At 37.8% G+C, this 23,046-nt stretch overlaps 1 protein-coding gene across 5 annotated transcripts in view; it reads left to right on the forward strand.

Annotated features, from left to right (window-relative positions):
• LRMP (lymphoid-restricted membrane protein) overlaps positions 1-23,046 on the forward strand; it is a 60,628-nt gene that overhangs the window by 15,607 nt on the left and 21,975 nt on the right. For 2 of the 5 annotated variants that reach the window (XM_014544250.1, XM_014544249.1), the window contains exons 4-13: positions 2,051-2,112; positions 3,193-3,273; positions 4,454-4,550; positions 6,211-6,358; positions 7,153-7,234; positions 13,798-13,827; positions 17,885-17,928; positions 18,016-18,080; positions 20,119-20,189; positions 22,118-22,175. In XM_014544250.1, the coding sequence (XP_014399736.1) occupies positions 7,211-7,234; positions 13,798-13,827; positions 17,885-17,928; positions 18,016-18,080; positions 20,119-20,189; positions 22,118-22,175 (292 nt within the window). In that variant the 5' untranslated portion in view covers positions 2,051-2,112; positions 3,193-3,273; positions 4,454-4,550; positions 6,211-6,358; positions 7,153-7,210. Of the gene's footprint in view, positions 1-1,302; positions 1,395-2,050; positions 2,113-3,192; positions 3,274-4,453; positions 4,551-6,210; positions 6,359-7,152; positions 7,235-13,797; positions 13,828-17,884; positions 17,929-18,015; positions 18,081-20,118; positions 20,190-22,117; positions 22,176-23,046 lie in introns of those variants that run through there. The other 3 variants (XM_014544253.1, XM_014544251.1, XM_014544252.1) reach the window with 3 other exon arrangements.

The following is a 23,046-nucleotide window of genomic DNA, read 5'->3' on the forward strand; positions in this document are numbered from 1 at the left end:
TCTGATTTAGCTAAACTTTTTCCAGCCCAGTGAAGCACCCCAACTTCTCTTTTAGGTAATTGTCAGCAACACAGCAATAAATATCAACATGAAGCTAATTACTGTTGTAGATCACGCAGGGAGAAAAAAGGGTAAACTATTTAACTGTAGCAGTGTTTGACTATATTCTGCGCAGTGAGAAAACCTGAAGTCATTTTCAAGGTCCACCATTTTTTACTTCTTTTCAGTCGGGTCAACTTTCTAAACTTTCTAAATCTCCCTTGTCTTGCTTATGAAAAGAAAATAGGATTCTACTGAGTCTCCTAGTTTTTTCCCATTTCCATTATTCTAGAGATGAGAATTTGGAAGTTATTGGGAAGCAGATTTTAGTTAAGCAGACGCATATTTTTAATTTCACAGAAGAGTACAGTGAATTCAGTCGGGTTCCTGGGCTGAAGAAACTCCAAGGAGGCTAGTCACTAGGGAGAGGAAGCTGGGCGTTGCTACATGATGTCATTACCAAGAGCCCACAGCGATTGTTCTGGGCTGGGCTGGGCTGTGGGCCATACTTTTCACCATAGGTCTCAGCAACATTGGCTGCAATTTGGTGGGGTGTCACTCCAGAGTGGTGACAGGGCCTGTGTCCCACCTGGGGGAAGCCAAATGTTGATTTGTGGCGCCAGGTCCGCAGTCCTGTTTATTTTTAAATGGCCAGTGCGTGTCATGGCAGCTCCTGCATTGAGCATCTGCCCGCTGGTGGTCAGTGCTCATCATAGCTACTGGTCGGAGGGAAGGACGGACACTTAGTCTTTTATATAGAGAGATAGTTTTAAAAATATATACTTTCTTCTTAGTGGGGCTAATATCACTATCTCAAGCTTAGTTGAGAAATTAGTTATTTTTAAAAAATACTCTTACAAAATAGAATTTTATGTGGGTAAATTTCCACATAATTAAAAATTTTAAAGACTTTTTTAAAAAAAGAATTTAAATTAGATTATGTATTTATTTTTATATATATTAGCATTGTTTTCATGGCTCCGAATATCTTTAGGCGATTGTGATATCAAACATTTTTTATTTAGTTTAAGATGTGTTTTGGACACCAGAGTAGCTGCTGTTAATTTTCTTGGCTGTTAGTGATGAAAAAAAAAAATAGTGGCAGCTATTAATAGTCCTCCATCTAGCAGAGCTTCCTACCTTCGTTTAATTTTTGTTTTTAATCATCTGTGGGCTGAGAACACAGTCAGCTTGTGAGAATTATATATAAATTCAGAGCCCACTTTCTGAGTGGAAGTACTAGGCATTCCCACATGAAGAAAAGGCATGGATATCAACATCTATTTTGGTTGTTCAAAAGCATTGGGCCTGTTTTCTGGTTCTTGGCTATATCTCCAAAGAGTGTGGAGTAACATGTAAGTAATATGTTACTATGTAGTTCAAAGAGTTAAATAGTATTTTTTTCCCATTTCTATTATTCTAGAGATGAGAATTTGGAAGTCATTGGGAAGCAGATTTTAGTTAAGCAGACACATATTTTTAATTTCACAGAAGAGTACAGTGAATTCAGCATCGAACTGTGAGTCTGATCTCAGTTCCAAGAATAAACCAGTTATCACTTCAGTCCTCTGGGCATCAGCGCTCGCATGATCTCAGACCTGCTTGTAGGACTCTGGGATTCTAGGCCTTACTTCTAGGGCTCCCATCCTTACAGCTCACGTGCAGGCTTATTGTAGAGGATGTCCATATTGGTAGGGTTGGACTGAATGACCTCTAAGGTGTATTCCCATTTTAAGATTGAATAATCTAAGAGACTCACATCTAGAAGACAATTCACTTGCATGTATCAAGGTCAAGTTTAAATACCTAAGGGTGGTAATGGTTTTGCTGCTCCCACCTGCCTTGTTCTCCTGTTGCTTTGTTTTCACAAGTGGCCAGTTGGGAATGCCACTCTCAGAAGTCCTAGTTTTCTCTCGCCTTTCCTCCGGCCCCCAGTTTAAAGCTGTTAAAGGTTTATGAAATGAATTAAGGGAAAATGAAATATTAAGCTGGTTATGAATTCTCTTTACAGCAACAATCAAGTCACTAAGAAAGAAGTTAATCCAAGGACAACTCCATGGCTTGCTGTTTCAGGTAAAACAAACAAACAAACAAACCTCTGCAATATGTGTTTAGTGGGGGATGATGTCCTAACTGTGTAAGGTTCCAAAGCTAATTTATAATGGGCAGTAATTTTAATCATAAACTTAACTAACCAACTTAGAAGAAAATGGTGGACTTTGTCGTCTTATGCACTGAAAATGGTTAGCAAAACAAGAGGAAAGAGCTCATATTAATGAATGGCTTGTTGGAGACATTACATCTTTCAAAGAGGAGGCATTTCAGAATTTATTATCTGTTAGGAAAGGCCAGTTTTCAGTCTCAGGCACCTCCTTTCTGACACACTTGAATGGGCTTTGATGGTTGCTGCCTCTTTTTTCTCCTGTTTGAATTAACCTTTCGACTCCTGTCTAGATATCTCAAGATATCCATGGGAGAGTTTAATGTATTTCTTTTCCTTATGACACTTGGTGAATTTCTTTTTTTTTTGTTCATAAATGAAGAACATAAGGAACTGGAGGAGGGAGGAGCGAAGGGTGATATTCACATGTATCTGTTTCCAGGCCATAATGTAGGCACATCTGGTTAAGCAGGAAAAAAAAGTTTTATTCATGTGGGAGATTAAGCTAGGCAGAGTTCCTAAAAAGCCCTCTGCAATAAGTTGAACTGGAAAAAACCTCCTTATCTAAATATGCTTTAATCATTTTAAGAACACCAGTAAAGTTTTCTATTATAACGTAACTATGATAGTATGTAGCTACCTCTTGGACTAAGGCCATGATTTTATTGCTATATAATTTTTATTGGTACCATTTTTACTATTCTGAGTTATGTCTCCCAACAAGCTTCTTTGGCCTCTGCCTAAAGATTTCAATGACCAGTCAGTTTCCTGTTCCTGACCTTTGGCCTTTATTTCTTTAGTAATGGGGAAAATAGCAATGAGAGGTTAACAATTACAAACTTGTTCCCTTAAAGCAGAACACACAATAAAGAACTGGTCATTTTCACCCTCTTCAGGTAGCATTATCTTCTCTTAAGTCTAATATGTTCTGTATCTTTGACTCTTTTTCACCATTCTGTCTTTGACAACACTCCACAATTTTCTCTTTACAGAGCTGTTTAGACGAGGAATTTCCTCATTATGATCCTTTGTCCTGCACAGATACAATTCAACAACGTCTTCAAGAACAACTGGTAAGTTTAAGCTTCTTGAAACAGTATAAGTGCCATTGTGAATCAACTCTATGCCAAAACATAAAATTAAGTCCAGACCTAGAACTCTATACTGTAGATGGAAACCTATTTATTTTCTGGAGCATGTTCATGAACACAATCCTGGTAGACCCTAAAAAGAGGTGATGTTTAAATATTTTTATTGTAGTATTGTGAAGAATTATATAACTAAGCTTGCCCCTCACCCATAACTCTTTCCTCAAAGCCTTTGTTTATATGAAAGTGTCAATTACTGGGAATTGATGATATTAACATTCTGTTAAACTATTTAACTGTGATTTTGAAAATTTTATTTCTATTGTTGAGGGTATTATAGGTGTCCCCCATTTTCCCCTGCTTTGGCCCCTCTGCCTGGCTCCCACCCATCCCAGGCCTTCACTGTACTACTGTCCGTGTCCCTGGGCTATGCATATAAATTTTTTGGTTAATCTCTTCTCCCCATCCTTCCCTCTGAGATCTGTCAGTCTGTTGTATACTTCCATGTCTCTGGACCTTTTTGTTCATATGAGTGAGATCACGTGATATTTGTCTTTCTCTGACTCGCTTATTTTGCTTAGCATATAATCCCCAGGTCCATCAAAGCTGTCTCAAAGGACAAGAGAACTGATTATGTTATCATTCTGTTCAGTTATGGAACTGTGGTTTTTAATAAGAATTATACTTTATGCATTGATCAGTGATGGTGAACCTATGACATTTTTTGGTTGATTTTTCTTTGTTAAATGGCATTTAAATACATAAAATAAATATCAAAAATATAAGTCTTTGTTTTACTATGGTTGAAAATATCAAAAAATTTCTATATGTGACACGGCACCAGAGTTAAGTTAGGGTTTTTCAAAATGCTGACACGCTGAGCTCAAAAGGTTCACCATCACTGGCATAGAGTATACTCTTTGATCAAAGTCGTGAAGGCTTTGTTACTTGGCATCATTAATTTTCTTCCTGACCTAGAGTATACCCTTTGATCAAAGTCATGAAAGCTTTGTTACTTGGCATCATTAATTTTCTTCCTGACCTCTCTTGCAGGGTTATTTGAGACCAGTTATATTCTTTCTACCTTTGGAGATGAAGAGAGTAGATTATAAAATGTTATGTTACACCACTTTAGATAGCTAATGTTACTTGACTTTCTTTTCAGAAGCAGTGTGGCCATAAACAACATCGTGGTCAAGAAGCAAGAATACAGAAGACTCCCCTGACCTTCAAACATACATGCTGGTACACACCCCTGCTGGGTAAGCCTGGATAGCCCTTCTCCCAGACCTTATCAGACAGAGCTGGGGTAGGGTTATTTTCAAAAGGAAAATAATCACAATTCTATTTGTATAGGAAGAGTTGCTGAATATTTGGGTATTTATCCCTGAATTTATGTTTCAGCACCTACTCTATCAACTTACGTTTCAGCACCTACTCTATGCCAGGCCCCATATTATGTATAATAGAGATTAAGTCCTAAAATAGCTCACAGCTTATTGGTGAGATAGACCTGAGCTCAGAGAAGGCTCCGTAAAAGAAATGAGAGTTGAACCAGGCCTTGAAAGATGGGTTGCATTTGGAAAAGTAAAACTCGTGGAAAAATTATTTCAATTGGGGACAATGAATGAGGAAGAATGCAAGCCCAGAAGAACGCAAATTCCTAAGTGCTTGAAGAAGAGTCCAATCTGGACAAGTCATTTTGGACAAAGAGGAGTTGGATTGGGACACAGTAGAATCTACGTGTGGAGCAGGTTGTGGGTTAAACTGTGGACTACTACTCAATGTTAGGCTAAAGAAAAAAGGCTTTATATTAGGAAATGCTCAAAGTAGCGACATCTCTCATCACCACCTGGATGTGTTTAAAGCAAAAGGTAATGGCTGGTTCGGAAATGACAAAATAGGATGATTATCAAAATAAACTTAAGAAGGAATGAAAAGGAAGTGATTTGTGGATCATCTCAAGTACAGAAAGGAAAACTACTGCCACTACCAGTGGAATGGCCATTTGGTGTCAGACAATGATTAGTGCTAGAGGTGATTTCACTAACATTACCTCAGTGGTAACAGCGACACAACAACTACGATAGCACTGCTATGTGCCAGGCACAGTTCTCTGCTCTTCACATATTTATTAAGTGATTTAAGTCTCACCACATCCCTAAGAGGTAGATGCTAATTTAATTCCCATTTTAAAGATAAGAAGCATTGAGTTACTAATTAGCCTAAGCTCATGTGTCACTTTGTATGTAAGTAAACGGAAGCTCAGTGTGGTTTAGTTATATATCCAAGGTCACACAACGGGTATGTGACAGAGCCAGTATTTGAACTAAAAATTTGTGATTGACTCCAAAGCCTAGATTTTTTCCCTATTTCCTATAGTCATTAAAACAAACAAACAAAAACTGTTTGTTACTCTGACAGGTTCCCACCACAGTGTCTTTTCTCTTTAGGGATAGTAAACTATTTCTGTAAAGGGCCACATAGTAAATATTTTAGGTTTCACAGGCCATATGGTTTCTGCAGCAACTACTCAACTTTGCTGTTGTATGCCCAAGCAGCCATGGACAATACTGAATGAATGGGTGTGACTGTGTTTCAATAAAACTTTATTTACAAAAACAGCTGGCTGGATTTTGCCCTCTGGCTGCAAATCCTTGACCCCCCCCCCCCCAGTTGCTTAGTAGGGTTTTCTGAACCCACCCCACCTCTTTTCCCCCTGCTTTAAAAAACAAACACTTGGCATTTCTACCCTATATAATGAGACATCAAGGGAGGAAAGGGTTATGTTCAAGTGTTAATAGAATTGAATTGACTTCTGCTTTTTCAGAAATGGTCCCATCTCAAGAGAGAGAAAGAAAATATACATATTAGTTTAAACCAAAAGTAAATTCGTTTTTATTCTTTTCTGTTCTGCTACAGATGCCTTGGATCTGGATAGTCTTACACTAATTCCAAGACCGTCACTGACACCTTTCTCATGTATAGCTAACCAAATCCATGCTTCAGGTGAAAGGCCCACATATGGAAAAATAGAGGATGGTGCCTTGGATGTGACTAGAACACACAAGTAAGTTAAAAGAGCAAAATATACCAAATATACCTACGCTCCTCTTCTTGGGTGGCCTGTTCCTATTGCCTGACCTTTTAATCATTTAGGTTTTCATATCCTGAGATCATAACATCTTTATTGTGGAACTTTTCTTGTATAAACTCTCTAACTTTTTGAACATTGACAGTTTTAAAACAAAAATGGCTCTGTGGTTTTCTTGAAGTGCAGTTTTCTTGTTCTTTTGAATTTCATAATATCCACTTGGAAATGTAATACACAAAAAAATTAGGCTACCTAAAATGTTTCTCAGTGTTTGGAAATATACTGTGCACTGCTACGTTCACTTAGCTAGGTTTTGATCACACATTTATTCCTTCCCACTCAGGGTTCTCAAGCCTTTGGGAACCCATCCCTGTTCTCACACATACCCTCCTCTGAAGCTCATCTGCACTCGCTTACCTTTCTGAGTGAACAGACTGACCTTCCCTAGGAAGAGCTCAGGAATGGCAGTGGAGTTTATGGGCACTATCCACCCCAGTGAAATTTCCCTCCTGAATTAAGGGTGAGGGAGCAGGACTTTGAATTGCAAATTCTTCATTTTCATCTTTGGCTAGATTCTCTGTAGTTTGTAACCTCTCTCTAATGACAGTTGGAGCTCTCTTTCATTATACCTTATGAAATCCATGAATCCATAGAACTCAATTAGGAATTTTGTAAAACTGGGGCGGGGGGCAGGGGAACTATGCTGTAATTTGGTATCTGCTGAAATGGGCAATTTTCCCACCTGTAGTAATGAACTTCTCTATTGCCAGGTTCCCAGGCCCTACAATTGGCCCTGACCCGGGAACAGATCTTTCTAATTGCATCAGGATGAATGATGACCTAAGTATGGAAGTGAGTGTTGGACTATATTTTAACTTCACTTTTAGGACTACTATAGGTCCTTTTCTATGCTAGTCTTTCCTTTTTCTTTCTTTCTTTTTTTTGGGGGGGGGGTTGTTTTTGTTTTTGTAAATACTGATGACTTAAGTTATGTGAGTATTTTCATCTGTGCAGGTAGCTGGCTCCCCTAACCCTTGAGTTATTCAAGGGTCAACTGTATTAAGGATATTCTTATAGCAAGTATGAATCTTACACCACAAAACTCAAACGCATAAGAAATATCAATCCTAGAGGGCAGGAAATTAAAATTCAGTTATTTGGGGTTTTTCTACCCCTCTGTAGTAGAAACTCAAGAATATATAATCAAAAATTTTTAATGAAGTGTGCTAAACTTTTTGTTTGAGAGGCAGGCTGGTTTAGGACTTAAATCCACTAATGACTAATAAGAAGTCTCAGGTCCCATTGACTGACTCTTTAAGAATTGAGCTTAAGGCTAGATCTTTGAAGTGCTACTTTGTAAAAAATCATACAGTAGGGCAATACTCAGAGAATATCATATTTGCTGCAGTGATGTGCTAACAGTACTTCTCCACCCAAGAAAAGAATAACACTAAAGGACTGAGGTCACTTAGGCGAGCTCTCCAGGTCATGAAGATGTATCTTGAGCTCCTTCCTTGGTCTACAGTCTGAGCTCCATGAGCTTCTCAATCAAATGGAGCCGACAGTTCTATTTCAGGATCTGACAATCCACGTTCATTCACATACCAAACAATTCATCAATTTAAATTATTCAATTAAATACATTTCAATATATTCACAGTTGTGCAACCATCACTGCAATCAATTTAAACACATTTGTTCACCCCAAGAAGAAACTTAATGCCTATTAGCAGTCTATCCCTATTACTCCCCCTCCCCCAAACTCTAACCTTTAGGCAACCACTTATCTACTTCTATCTCTATAGATTTGCCTATTCTGGATATCCTATATAACAAAAGGGTAACATGCAAATTGACCAAACTGTGGAACGACCAGTCACTGTGACATGCACTGACCACCTGGAGGCAGACGCTCAATACAGAAGTTGCTCCCTGGTGGCCAGTGCACTCCCACAGGGGGCACACTGCTCAGCCTGAAGCCAGGCTCATGGCTAATGAGTGCAGCGGCGGTGGCGGGAGCCTCTCCTGCCTCCGTGGCAGTGGGAAGCAGGCCTAAGCCAGCAGTCGGACATCCCCCGAGAGCTCCCAGACTGCAAGAAGGCACAGGCTGGACTGAGGGACACCCCCTCCCTGAGTGCACAAATTCCGTGCACCGGTCCTCTAGTCTTATATAAATGAAAGCATACAATGTGACTTGTTGTGCCTGGCTTCTTTCACTTAGCATAATGTTTCAAGGTTCATCTATCTTATAAATATTTTATTCTTTTTCTTTAACTGAATAATATTTCACTGTATGGATATACCACTTTTATTTACCTATTAACCAGTTGGTAGGCATTTGGGTTGTTTCTACTTTTTGGCTATTGTGAATAATGCTACTGTGAACATTAGTGTATAAGTTTTTGTGTAAACATATGCTCTCAGTTCTTTTAGGGTATATATCTAGGAGTGGAATTGCTGCATCATATGGTAACTCTATGTTTAACATTTTGAGGAATTAGAAAACAGATTTCCAAAGTAGCTACATCATTTTACATTTCCAACAGCAGTGTATGAGTATTCTCATTTTCTCCACATCCTTGTCAACACTTGTCTATCTTTTCTGATTATAGCTCTCTTAGTGGGTGTAAAGTGATCCCTCATTGTGGTTTTGATATGCATTTCTCTAATGACAAATGCTATTGATCATCTTTTTATATACTTGTTGACCATTTGTATGTCTTCTTTAGAAATATGCCTACCCAGATATTTTGCTCATTGTAAAAAAGGGGTTATTTTTCTTTTTACTATTGTGTTATACAAGTTGTTCTCATTCTTCTTTTTAAGTGTCTGTGCATGACACTTTGTGTTCCTTAGTACCCATCCTACTGAGTAGCTAAGAAAAAGGAAATGAATCTTTTTCTATTAACAGTTGTTGTAAAGTTTTAATAAAGGAAGTTGAACTTGGAAGCATATAGGATATTTGGGAAGCTTACAGGATGTTTGTTTATTAGTAATTTCCTTTTTATCTGGCACTGATTTCACCAAGAAGGAAGAAACAAACATCAGTTGTGTACTAGGTACTTTGTAGGAAAGCATTTCCACATCATGTTATTAATCCTCTCCGCAACCTTGATCGTAGGTATTCTCTACTTTTACAGATGACACAGTGATGTTCAGAGAGGTTAAATAACTTGCCCAAGATTACTCAACTAGTAAGCAGAAAACATGGGATTCAAATTCAAATTTGTCTAGCTTCACAGGATAAGCTCTTCTCACTGCCCCTCTTAGAACATTGAGTTTGGGCGTTTCAATCATAACTTGGAAGTAGTTTTTTGGCTAAGAAGTGTTCTGGCTTATGTATCTAAAGGACCTCCCAATCCACTCTCATTAGAATGTGTGTCTGGATTGTTTTGTCTATGGTACTGATATCTATTAAAAAATAGAAGCTAACAGAGATCACAATAGAAACTCATTTCAAATGCTGTAGGGGGTGGGAGGGAGGGGGGGTCCCTGAAGGTTTACCTGTTGTCTTCTGTGACATTTCTTCTCCAGTCCCAGGAATGAGGCTGTCGGCTGCACGTTGTGGCTGTTACCACCAATTCTCACCATTCCATTTCCAGGTTTCTGATCCACTGAAGAATGTGCACAGCCTGTTCGCTGCACAATTCACTTTCTCATGCCCGTCCCTTGAGTAAATCCCTGCCTCTCACCCCACCGTGCCCCCACGCCCATTTCTCAAACAAGTGGAAAGCTCTCCTTAGAAAATGCTTTCCTAAGCATTCTCATTAATAATAAGTACAAGGAATTAGAATTAAATATGAGATGAAATATATAAAATCATAATCTGTGTTCATCCCAGTGACCCATAAATCATGGTATTTTCTTCACTCTTTGCCTTCAAACCATAGAACTTTTGTTATTCTTGAGAGCCTTCAAAACAAACAACTTGACCTGGCATTTGAGCCCCTGTCTTATCTGGTCACAACCTAACTTTCCATCCTTTCCTCATCACTGCCTATGTTTGTCCCTACATGTCAGGCAAGCCAGGTAGTGTGTCTTGTCAGAATATATCACACAAACCTGTTTATGCTGTTTACCGGAAACATTTACACATCTCCATTTCTCACATTATATTCAACTGTCAGGCTCATTTCAGAAACCAACACTGCCACAAAACCTGTCTTGTGGAAGCAAGAAATGTCCACAGTAAGCATTCCTAGTCTTCCTTGAGGTGGACATCATAATGCATCAGAAGTCAAGAGACCAGTTTTTCCTCTGGTTCTTTTTCTGTGTAACTATGAAAAGGTCATGTCTTTCAGGCCTTGGTGTCTTCATTTCTCAACTATCCCACTCAGGAAAATATAAGTTCTTTTAGACCCCAGTCTCTCTTTGTTCTCCCCTATTGTCACCTATATTCTGGTTCCCTTATAATTCTTTGTTTTCTTCTATTTATTTCTGTAGTAGATTACCTTGGTGGAGAGTGCCCTTGTTTGGCCATTGACCAATGTGCATCTAGCTTCCTACATGAATTTGGTGAACAGTGGCTTTCCCATTAATAATTATTGAATGCCCACTTACTTACTTATTTTTGTACTTCCTTCACGGTCTATTTAAGATATTGTGAGTGAACACTATTGCTTTCTGACTCATTTTTTTAGACTGGTGTTCCTGAGAACTTGAGGTTTATTTTGTTTTATTTTATATTTTTTTGTTAATCCTCTCCCAAGGATATTTTTCCATTGATTTTTAGAGAGAGTGAAAGGGAGGGGCAAAGATAGAGAGAAACATTGATGTGAGAAAGACACATCGATTGGTTGCCTCCTGCATGCACCCTGACTGGGCTGGGAATCGAGCCTGCAGCTGAGGTACGTGTACTTGATTGGATTCCAACCCGAGACCCTTCAGTCTATGGGTCAACACTCTATCCACTGAGTCAAACTGGCTAGGACTTGAGGTTTATTTTTTGTTCCTCTCCCACATTCTTAGAGGAAGCTATATTTTAGCCTCTTATTCGGAAAGCACAGTGTAAGATAAAAGTGAACATCATCTCTCTCACATTGATGTGTCTCTCTCCCTCTCCCTTCCTCTAGAATCAATTAAAAAACACACAACTTTCCATTGCCCAGCCAGTGTGTCTTAGAGGTTGAGTGTCAACTCAGGAACCAAGAGATCACTGGTTCAATTCCTGGTCAAGGCTCATGCACAGGTTGCAGGCTCGATCCCCAGTAGAGGGTGTGCAGGAGGCAGCCGATTGGTGATGTTTCTCTCTCATTGATGTTTATATCGCTCTACCCCTCTCCCTTCCTCTCTCTCTAAAAATCAATAAAAACATACTTTTTTTAAAAAAGGTGAACATCAGTATTCATAAGAGGATCTTTGGTCAGAAAAGGACTCTCACGAGATTAATATCTCAAAAAGAACAACCCATAATTTTGGGCCCAATTTGGGGCATTCTTGGGGAGGATAAAGGTACTTTATTGACCCAGGGAAATTTATTTATTTGGGATACTTTAGTGTAAAGAGGAAAGAAGGTAGTCAATTATTTCCAGTCCTTCTCTTTTAGAGATTCAGACTGAAATATTTATGGAAGTAATGTCTGTGATATCTGGGATTAGCTTCAAAACAATGTAGAGGTGGGTTTAGTGGGTAATGATATGGGTGGAACAATGTTGGGCATAGGTCGAATATTGTTAAATCTAAATAATTGAACACAAAGGTTAATCATTCTACTTTTGTATTTGTTTGAAATTTTTCCAAATAAGGACTTAAAATCTTTAGCCACTTAGCAAAAGCTTTGGAATTGAGCAGGTCTGGATTTCAGACTGGCTCTGTTGCTTTTTAGCTGTGTGAACTTGGAAAAGGGAACCTCTCTCAGTTTGGTTGAACCCCCTGTGAAACAGAGGTATTACTTTGCAGAGTTCTTTTGAGGATTCAAATAGACATGTACACAGATACAAAAATTATGTATATACATACACATATACATATCTGCAATGACTAAGGTCTGGTTTAATTAGTCCATGGAAACATACCAAGTAGTTCTTATTTAGAAGAAAGACAAATCTCGATGCAATTTCTCCCCTTGCTGATGGATAGGAAGCCTTTTTTAACATTTTCAAGAATGTCTAGGGGTGTATCCCAATGTCCTAAAGGCCTCATCCTAGGGAGGGATACTTCACCTCCTGAGAAATGGGCACGGAAGGCAGTTGGTGTCACCACTCACATCTCTACAGTTTTTTTGCTCGTCGTGCACTCTGTCCACAGGCCCTGCCTACTCCACTGCTCACCTCCTTGAAACTCTCTTTTGGGGCCTTTGGTGATCTCTCCTTGGTCAGTAGAGAGATGGTCTCAGCACTTGGAGAGCAGGGTCTTACCATGGTGTTAGTTGAGTAGACCTCTTGAGATGCATTTTAAAAAATTATCCTCTACTTTTCAAGGCATGTCAATCATCCAGTAGGGCTGGTAGAAACAGTGGTCGGAGCCCAGCCTCCCACTGAATCAAGTATTGTTGCTCCCTCAGTAGCTAGACCCAGCTGTACGTAGTGTCCACTTCAATTCTGCCTCAACTCTTGGCAATTTCTTTCTGGGGCCCAGTTGTCTCTCCTTATAGCCTATCTTCCTTTCCTTCTTTATTGTTCCTACCAGTAAGTCTGAATTGCAGCCAAAGGGTTCCTAGAACTTTGCAAAGCTGGACTTGTGATTAGGTAGCTGTGTGTGTCTACAAACACTTCAAGAACTAAGATATTTCATGAAAATTTCTATGAGCACTAACCTAATTCTCCCCTGTACCTACTCCAATCTCAGATCTGACTGCACCAAGACACTCTAACAAATGTACTGCATGATTCATAGTAAACACTTAGAAATTAGCTGAAACTGTCACCCAGAAGCAGAATTATCAGTGGTGTGGAGTTCAGAGGATATCTTGTCACAGGTCAGGGGATAGAAAGATGAATTTTTGTTTTTCCTTTGGCTGTTAAAAAATCACATACACCAAATAGTGTGCTTTGCTTCGCTTTGAGGTCTCCTTCATGCTAGAACATGTTTTTGTTTAAGATGCACTATCACTAGGAGGAGGTGGTTTGTGAGGCAAAGGGCAGAATCCATTTTAAAATATCTCAGAAGATTTTCTGGCTATTGTCCATCCTGTTCTCTCAAGCTGTGTATGGGTGCAGCATTAATAACCTTGGAGAGTAAATAACACTGCCAGTTGCAAAATAGGGACATGTAGAAGTTGATTGATAACTGTATTATAAAGGAACCTCACAGTGGCGGGTGTGTCCTGGAGATCAGAGGGTGTGGTGTCCTTTTAGTTAGAAATTGGAAAAACAAAACAAAACAAAAAACCAACCACCTGTGAGGCAATTTAGTTTTGTTTAGGTTACAGCAGTTGCAATCTCTTGATACTCATTGTACATTCTTTCTTTTTTTAGAATATGAAACTAACACTGAATCAAGTCAAGGTAGTTATTTTTTTTTAAGTTAGGATGAAATAAGTCCATCTAAGTGCCTTTTGTTCAGTTTTTGTTTTTCTCAAAAAGTCATATTAATTTATTTGAATAGCATCAAGTGTTTAAAATAGATCTAATAGTAAAAATTGGTAACATGAATTAGTGGAAGGGTTTCTGATCAGAAAATCTATAGATAAAGGAACAGCATCTAGAAGAGCAAAAATAAAATAACCTGGTTGGGGGAGGGGGGGTCATCTAGGTCTATTCATTGCCTTTACTAATAGTTTAAAGGTTATTTCTTATTGTTCTTCATATTTTTCTATCTAAATATTGACATCATACTGCAGTGTGTGTGCTTGTGTGCATGTGTGCGTGTGTGTGTGTGTGTGTGTGTGTGTGTGTGTGTGTGTCCTGCATTTGCTAACCCAGCCCCTGGGAGAATCTATCTCACTTTGTTCCATGAGTACCTGGCTACCCCACCCTACATTAGACTCTTACTGTCAAAGGCAAATGGGCTGAACCATGGATTTGCATGTAAATGTTATGCAGGTTAGTATTTGAATGGCTGGGACAGTAAGACCGTCCTTCCTGGTGTATGCTCTCAGCATGTTTTGGACTCATTGACTTGAGCCAGTCTCCTATGTAAGTAAGTCTCTCATCTGAACTTTCTTTTTCTTGCTTTTAGTCCATTTCTTTTCCTTGGTTTTAACATATCCATTAGATTACCTTGTTGACAATCTGCCCAGGTCTCACAGTTGTTGTGTGTGGGTTAGATTCTCCTAGAGGTCCAGGATGCTGGTTGGAATAGGGGTGACTTTTGAAGCTGGAAGAAAAGAGCACAATTGGGAAAAGTTTTTGCTGAGCTATCTCCCACCCCCACTCCCTGAGGGGCTCTATCTCCAACTTTCATTAACGATAACTCTAAACTTGAAAAAAAATGTTTCTTTTGTCTGGTTATTCTTGTAAGAAAAGAAAAAATCTTGGTAAACCAAATTTATGAAAATCTAGGTTTGAGATATGTTGTATATTGTTGTGTTTCTGATCAGTGAGATTTATACAGATTAATAAATTGGAGCAATATCCAATTGCTTACCTTACAACTGTTCCAAAACAATGCAGTAATGTATGACTACCAACTATATGACATTTCTCCAAAATCTCATAATTATTATTTATTTAATTAATATATATTTTATGTTTAGCAAAAGGCTTCTCATTAAAATGTTTCATATATGAGGTTTAGGACAAAAAAGAGGCTTATGCAGAGGTTCTGACAAATGAGACATTTGTAATATGATGGAGACAACTATATTTTTGCTGTATTCATTATCTTGACACTAAATAATTTGACTTTTTAAAAAATCAAAGTGTGTGCAAAATGGTGGGTTCCTTTCCATATTGGAAACTAGTTTAATTAAATAGGAAATAACTACATTCTCTTTATACTTCTTAAATTCAAACGCAAGTATCCATGACCCTGACAGGTACAAGACGTCTCTTTCTGACTAAATTAACTTTTAGTTAGTGCAATATAATTATTACATGTAACAAACATTATTAATTATAGCCCAATAATAAGTGTTATTTCAAATTACACATAACAAATTTTTATATGTTATGGAGTGTGAAAAGGGCCTGATTATTATTATTGTTAAGGAATCATTCTTTGCTGATTTTTATGAAGTACGATACTCAATGAAACGGAAAGATATTTATTTTTTATCTTCATAGCTTTATTTCTTATATATATTGGAATATAGTTAAATAAGCATACAGTAATTATTAATACAAGTTATTAAATATTTTTTAAGGATAGGGCCATCATTATTTAACTACCCAGAGTATAAGGTACAATTTCTCTACAAAATTTAATTCAAATATTATCCCACTCTGTCCTGTTCTGTGCATATTACTTTCCTCTGTGGAATGCTGCCTGTAATATATGAAGTGTTTGTTTTATATATTTGTCTTCCTAACTGGCCTACGAGCTCTCCTGGGGCAAGAACTGTGTTTTTGTGTGTTACTGTTCTTAGTACAAAGTGGGCCTTTGATGATCGTTGTTGAAATAAATTAAACTGATGTCTTGAGGGTCTTCAGTCTGACCCATATAATCTGACCCAAAGATATTTAAAGCAGAGAAGAACTGAAATAAAAGGGAGAGGACTCCTCAGTATTGATACGTAAAAGAATTAGATATAAATTCTAGCTTTGCAAAGTTTGTGGAGTCTTCTAAACATTTGAGGTGAACATTTAAAAATTTTATTGGAAGTCTTTGCCTCCCCAATAGCCTGGGTTAGGGTATCTCAGAAACAGTTTTTGTGGGGGTTTTTTTGTGTGTATTTGTTGTTGTTGTTATTTATCTTCACCCAAGGATATCTTTCCATTGATTTCTTAGAGTGGAAGGGAGCGGGGAGAGACAGAGAGAAACATTGATGTGAGAGAGACACATCGATTGGTTGCCTCACACATGTGTCCCGACCAGGTCCAGGGATAGAGCTTGCAACCATGGTATGTGCCCTTGACCAGAATCGAACCCAGGACTCTTCAGTCTGCAGGCCAACACTTTGCTAGGGCTCAGAACCAGTTTTGTTTACAGGGGAGAGGACACTATATTTATTTTGACCTGGGTTTACAGGCTGACACCACCATTCTGAATATTCCTGGGAAATTCGTTTATTCATTGGCTTTACTTTACTTACCTGAAATAAGCAATCTTTTCTCGTTAAAACCCACTGCATCAGATTGTTTGGAAATTAAATGAGATGATACATAAAAGGGCTTTTGTAAATTTTAATGTGCTCAACAGATAGATGTAAGCTGCTGGTATTGTACTGGGTAACACATTCAGCAAACTCTTGTAGACCTTCACTTCTTCTGTGGCTATGGTCAGGTTTATCTTGGATGGATTCTAACTCCTGTGTATGATACCCAGCATCCCGCCACTGAAACCTGTTGCTGGTTGTGGCAGTTAATATGTTTTATGTTTGATTATGGAATACTTTAAATGTGTCCATTTTTTTCATTGTCTGTGCAGAGTTTTTTTTTGAGACTGCTTTTTAAAAAAGTATTTTTTAATTGATTTCAGAGGGAGAGGGAGAGAGCGATAGAAACATCAATGATGAGAGAGAATCATTGATCAGCTGCCTCTTGCACACCACCTATTGGGGCCAAGCCTGCAACCCGGGCATGTGCCCCAACCAGGAATCGAACTGTGACCTCCCAGTTCATAGGTCGACATTCAACCACTGAGCCATGCTGGCTGGACATGTGCAGGTTTTTGATAGGTCCAAATAATTTCAGTTTTATTAAATTTTAATTTATTTTCCTAAATAGATCAAATAATAATGAAAATATGCTTATTAGAAAATCTTATTATTATAGAGAAACCTATGTTCTACTGTATTGTTTGAAATAGAATAAGGGAACTCATCACCCCTAATGTCCCAAAGTTCCCCCCAAATTAGGAACTCCTGATAGAGACTAAGTTCAAATGAGATTTTCAAACATTTGGCCCAGCAGGCTGGGACTTGTTAAGCCCATTTGAGCACCTAATAATAGGTGCTGCCTTAGAGGGAATCCTTCAGATCTTTGAGAATTTGATTAAGTTTAAAGTGTCTGACCTGTCAAGCTAGAAAATTGAGCACCATTTTAAAACCACCAGGTCAAAAGTTTTAGGTTGAGTAATATCTCCATAAGTAGAAATGTTTTATGTCCACATAGAATGTTCTGTTTAAAGAAAACTTGACTTAAGTCCATGAAACAAACTCGACCTGCCCTTTATGTTTAGAATTTGTTTTGCCCAAGAATTTGTCAGGTTTTATTTAAATATTAGACTTGGAAGTATACTTCAAGTTGGATTTTTTTTTTTTTGCAAGTACAGCGTTGAGGAAGTAGGCCTATCCATCTGCCCTGTGTAATCCCATCTCCATATCCTCTCCAAAAGAGCTAAGTCAATATGGGTTCATTTAAAATTATATGAAAATGTTTGCTTAAAACCACCTTTCTGGAATGGAAAATGTCAAATTGTTGGACTTATTTCTCCTTTTTCCCTTTTTTTTCCCTTGAGGAGAATGCTATTGAACGCTTGACTTCTGAGAGCCTGCCACAGTCCAGGTTTGAATTTGTGTGCATATTCAATTACTTTTTGAGAGATTTCTTTGGGCCTGACACCTCAAAATATTTCTTCCACTCTTTTGGCAGAGACTATTCCACACTATCATCTCCTGGACACACGTCATCCACTGAGAGTACTGTAACTTCAAGTGGTGAGTGGACTCGGAAAAGATATCAACATAGAGTGTTAGTATTATAACTGTGAGCTTGAGGTCCTGTGCCCTGCTGACGTGTGTGCAAATGAAAAGAACATAGGCAAATACTTTTGCATAATATTCGTGCTCATAGTTTCTTCCTGTCAGAAACTTTGAATAAGGCTTCTGGTTACCTTGCTTGTAAATCACTCTGTGAGAAAAAGAAGGATAGAAGATCAGATTCTGCTATGATAAAAGTCAAAGGTAAGCTCTTAAAGGGATCAAGTATGGTTTCCAATCTGAAACACTAAGCAGACCTATAAGTGAGTAGAGTAACTATTCTCAGTAGCATTATTTTTTAAAAAGAATTTGGAAACTTAGTTTGGAGAAATTAAGTCCAAGAGATGACTATTGCCTTCACATATGGTAATGTTACCAACCTTTTTTTCCAATTCTGTATATAAAACCAAAATTACAATATATTCAATAAAATTTTCTTTATGGCAAAGATTCATTAGCCACAGCTGGGTCTTGACTTTGGCTCGGATGTAGAATCTGAGCCAAAGGAAATTCCAGAATCCTAGTTAGAATCTATTAGGTTACAAGATAGACCAATTAGTGATGGTCCCATTCAGGAGGCAAAAGAACTAACTAGATGACATGTTAGATCCTTTCTGCCAGTTGACTCTGAAAACAAAGTAGTTATTGTCAACCATTCTCAGGGAGACACCACATATTGTAAATAATATGGAGGGGAATTTGCCAATATGTACCAAAATGTTAAATGTGCATATCTTGTGATAAAACAATTTGATTTCAGGGAATTTATTCTATAGATCTAAGTACACACATACAATATGACATATGTATGAATTTATTTTCTGTATTGTCTGTAATAACAAAATATTGAAAACAAGTTAACTATCAGTAAAATAGAATGCTAGTTAATACATTTTGACATATCCATGTAATGAAATACTTATATGGATTCATAAAACATATATAAGGAACCTGTTTTCTTGGAAGGTTAGGAAAGAACTATTATTTCTTGAAAAAGAAAACCATACACACCAATAATTATGAATTACATGTAAAAATTTATTAAAATAAAGACAAAAAAGTTTTTTTGTATGTATAAAATATCTTTGGAAGGGTAGATAAAACAACAGAAAGTGGGTTTCTGTATGGCAAGGATGGGAGGACAAATTTTCACTGTGAAACATTTTAAATTTTTAAATGTATGGACCAGATGAATCTATTATCTGTCTTAAAACTTAAAGAAAAATAAATAAAATTCTCATAGGGAAAAAATTTATACCTCTGAAGTGTTTACCATTTTGTTCTTATTTCCATAAAAATTTGAAAATATAACACAGTCTTCAACTATTTTTTTTTCTTAAGCAGAAAGGAACAAAACCTACCTGTACCTGTTAACTTTTGTGCCTACACTGAGCTAAATTCAGGACAATGGATCCTGTGAAGAGGAAAATCATTATTAAGTACATTACAATGCAAAAAAAGTACATGAAAATAAGGGGAAATTACACAAAGAAATGGCATAATTTAAAAGCCATCTTCTCTTCTTAGTTTGATGACATTTTATTTAGAAAGATACATATTTTAGAAGGCTATCTTTTGTTATCAGCCTTAGGTATGTAATTTTAAAAAACCTGTTTGTCAGGCTATAAAAAAGCTACTAAGCTACTAATTGCCCATCCTTCCTTCATCCAGTTTCTATAATTATACTAGTAACGTGTTTGTTTTTTAACAAAGCAGCAGCAGCCTTTAAAAAGATATTAAAATCTGGAGTATTTGAAGGCCATTTATACAGATGTTAATTTCTACTAATTATATGGCTAGCTTCCCTGGGAACCTCAGCTTCTCTAGCCTTGATTCTGAATCAATGGGCACCTTTAAAGTTATGCAGTATGAATTTATCTCACATGTTAAGGCTTGTGCTACTCACTAGTCTGCTCATATTGCCACCCTCACTATTTCTTCCTCTTTTTTTTGATACAGCTCCCCAACTGTTTAGTATGTTTTCTTTTTCTCATAGACGCAAGTCCAGCTCATGAGAATAGTGCACTCCAAAGCTCTGTGAATGAGAACAAAACCATGTTAAATCTGGTAAGGAAATATACATGAGTTAACAATAAAAGTAATGATATATTACAATGGTGGAACTGTTCCTTTAAGTTTGCAAAATACTCTTAAAGGCACTATCTCATTTTCTCCTTTCAAAATATCATGGGGTTAGAAGAATGTAATTATACAAATATTTTATAAGAAAGTTGAGGCCAAAGCATCCCTCCCTGTGGCTTGTCCCAGCTCACACAACAGAGTCTTTAATTCACTCATTTATTCTTCAAAGGTCTACTGAAAACAAGCCCAATATCAATCAGTAGAGGACTTTTAAATAAGTGAAGGCACTAATAAACAAGTTTGAATAAAACACTGATATCTATCTTAAAGATATGTTCTAATTAGGGGAAGAAGCATACAGTTACTCCATAATTGGAGTGTGCTGAGTGATGTGAAAGGCAATGCTTGGGGTGAGAGGCCAAAAAAGATGTCATGGAGGAGATATGAACACAAAAACATGAGAGGAGGGAGGGAGTAAGATGTGGAGAATTTGTGGGGTAAAATAAGATCAGTTGGAAATAAAGTTTCAGGCCGATGTGAGACATCAATAGTTTGTAAGGAGATTTCCATATGTGACTACTAGTATAAACCCATTTTCTTAAACTTGCCAATGAGACTTTTAGAAGCAGATACACACTTATGAGTTATCAGCAAAGAACCAAGTATGTGGATAAGATTTCCCAAGGATTTGGAAGTCAGGAAGAGAGCACTGAGGATAATTAACTCTCAATGATTCCATTTTCTAATATGAGAAGGCAATGCAGAGGAGCCCGAGGAGAAGGTGTTGCAGTGATGGGCAGATGTTGGGAGAGCAGAACCAAGGGAAGAGGCATCTTCAAAAAAGAGAGGGTAATGGATTGTCTTAGATGCCACAGTGAAGTCAAGTAAGACAAAGACTGGAGAATATCCTTTGGATTTGGCAGTAGAGAGTTCACTGATAACAGAGAGCAGTTTTCTTGGTGTGTTGGGTATAGGAGCAGAGTAGTTTGTTGTTGACTAATGGGACACAAAGAACTAGAAACTCAACCATGGACAACTCCTCCCAGAGCGTGGCCATGAAGGACAGGAGAGGGAGAAAATGTCATAGCTGGAAGAGGTCATGGGGTTGAATGAGGATTCAAAAACTTAAGAATATTTAAATGTTGACAAGAATGATCCAGTGCTTTACCTGTAGTGTTGCGATTGTTACATTTTATCAGTCTTAGTTTCAACTGCCTTAAAATTACATGATATGGTTATCAATAGCTCTACCAAGGAAATTTGACTTAGACTCATTTTTATGGAAAGTTTCTAATAATGTTGAGTAATTATTATCATAAAATGATTGTATACCTATAGCTTTCCTATAAGATTGCCCAGGCAGTGCAATATAACCCTCTTATTATGGAGATTCCTGTTGTATAGATACATTTGTAAGACAGGTGATCAGTGACCTTCAAGTAATTTCATATGGAGTAAAAGCTGAACAGCACCATCTTGGCCGTTATTTTTGCCGCAGTTTCTCCAATAACCCATTGCATGCGATAGTCCTAGAACACCCCACCCCCTTTCCCTCTTCATCAGGCTTCCGCATGTTCCATGTCAGCAGAGACTTTCCATGCTACTCCGGCCATGGCGTCTCTCTTCCTCCTCTGCCATGCACCTACTTATCTAGATCCCATTTATTTAGCCATTCATCCTAGTTTGCTTGGTGGTAACTTGTATCCTGTTTGCAGCTTTTCATATATTTCTGTCCTTCGTGCTGCAACTAGATTGGAAACCCCCCTGGAGCCAGTCCTGTTTCTTCTTTAACCCTAGGACAGTTTGTTGTTTGTTTTTAGTGTTTTGACCAGGTAGGGTTAGGGGAGGACAGGAAGTTTGTTATAAAGGATATCCACTTGATGTACAACAATAAAATCTCTTTATGATTTTAGGAAGCCAAAGAGGAAACCAAAACAATAAATGAGCCTAGAAAAGAATGTGTCGCAGGAGGTAAGGAATGTTCTCTCTGAACCCCCATGTGAGCTTTTTTCCCCTGCTGGCATTTTTATGGGTGAAGTCTTTCTGAGTACAGATGTGGCATCTACAAATTGTGCATCACTAGATAAAATTAGCCAATAGAACTGATTCTTGAGTCCATTTGTATTGTTTTCAAAAAGTCACATTAATGTTGCCACTGATTGTTAGACCCCAGAGGACTACTGCCCTGTTGTGAACTAAGAACCATGCCAATGTTGGGAGTAAATTCTCCAAGTCCATGAGTCAGTATTTAAAGAACAAGTGCTCTAAGCTTCCCTCCTCATTTCACCTTTAATAGGAGGGAGTAGTGGGCAGAATTCAGGCTTTGGGGTCACGCAGACTCTATACTGGGTCAGTCTCTTACTAGCTTTGACTTTGGGAAGTTATGTAATTTGAGTCTTAATTTTCTCATCAGCAAAATGGAAAAGATGAGTAAAAAGATGTTACCCTTTATGGAGAGCACTCTATGTGCTAAATTCTTTATGTACATAGTTTTATTTAGGTCTCCCAAATACCTATGTGTGGTAGGTAAACTGTGATTCGGTTTCCTAGTCTGTGAACTGTAGATAACAACAGTATCTATCACAGACATTTTACTGTGAGGCTTGAATAAATTATGTTTGAAGCACTTAGGAAAGTCTTAGGCAGAGAAGTTTCCATAAAAGTTAGCTACTATAGAACAATAATATCATCCTTATTTTGTAAATGGTCTGATGAAGTTGATACTTTTCCTCTTTGTGAAGTTGTCGTTAAGAGTGTCACTAGTACATATAACGAGCTTTGCATGGGACTGGCAGGTAGTAAACCTGTGATTGAATGGTTGAGACCATGTGTATTGTTGATG

Source organism: Myotis brandtii, unplaced genomic scaffold (genome assembly GCF_000412655.1).
Source record: "Myotis brandtii unplaced genomic scaffold, ASM41265v1 scaffold358, whole genome shotgun sequence".
Classification (NCBI taxonomy): Eukaryota; Metazoa; Chordata; class Mammalia; order Chiroptera; family Vespertilionidae; genus Myotis; species Myotis brandtii.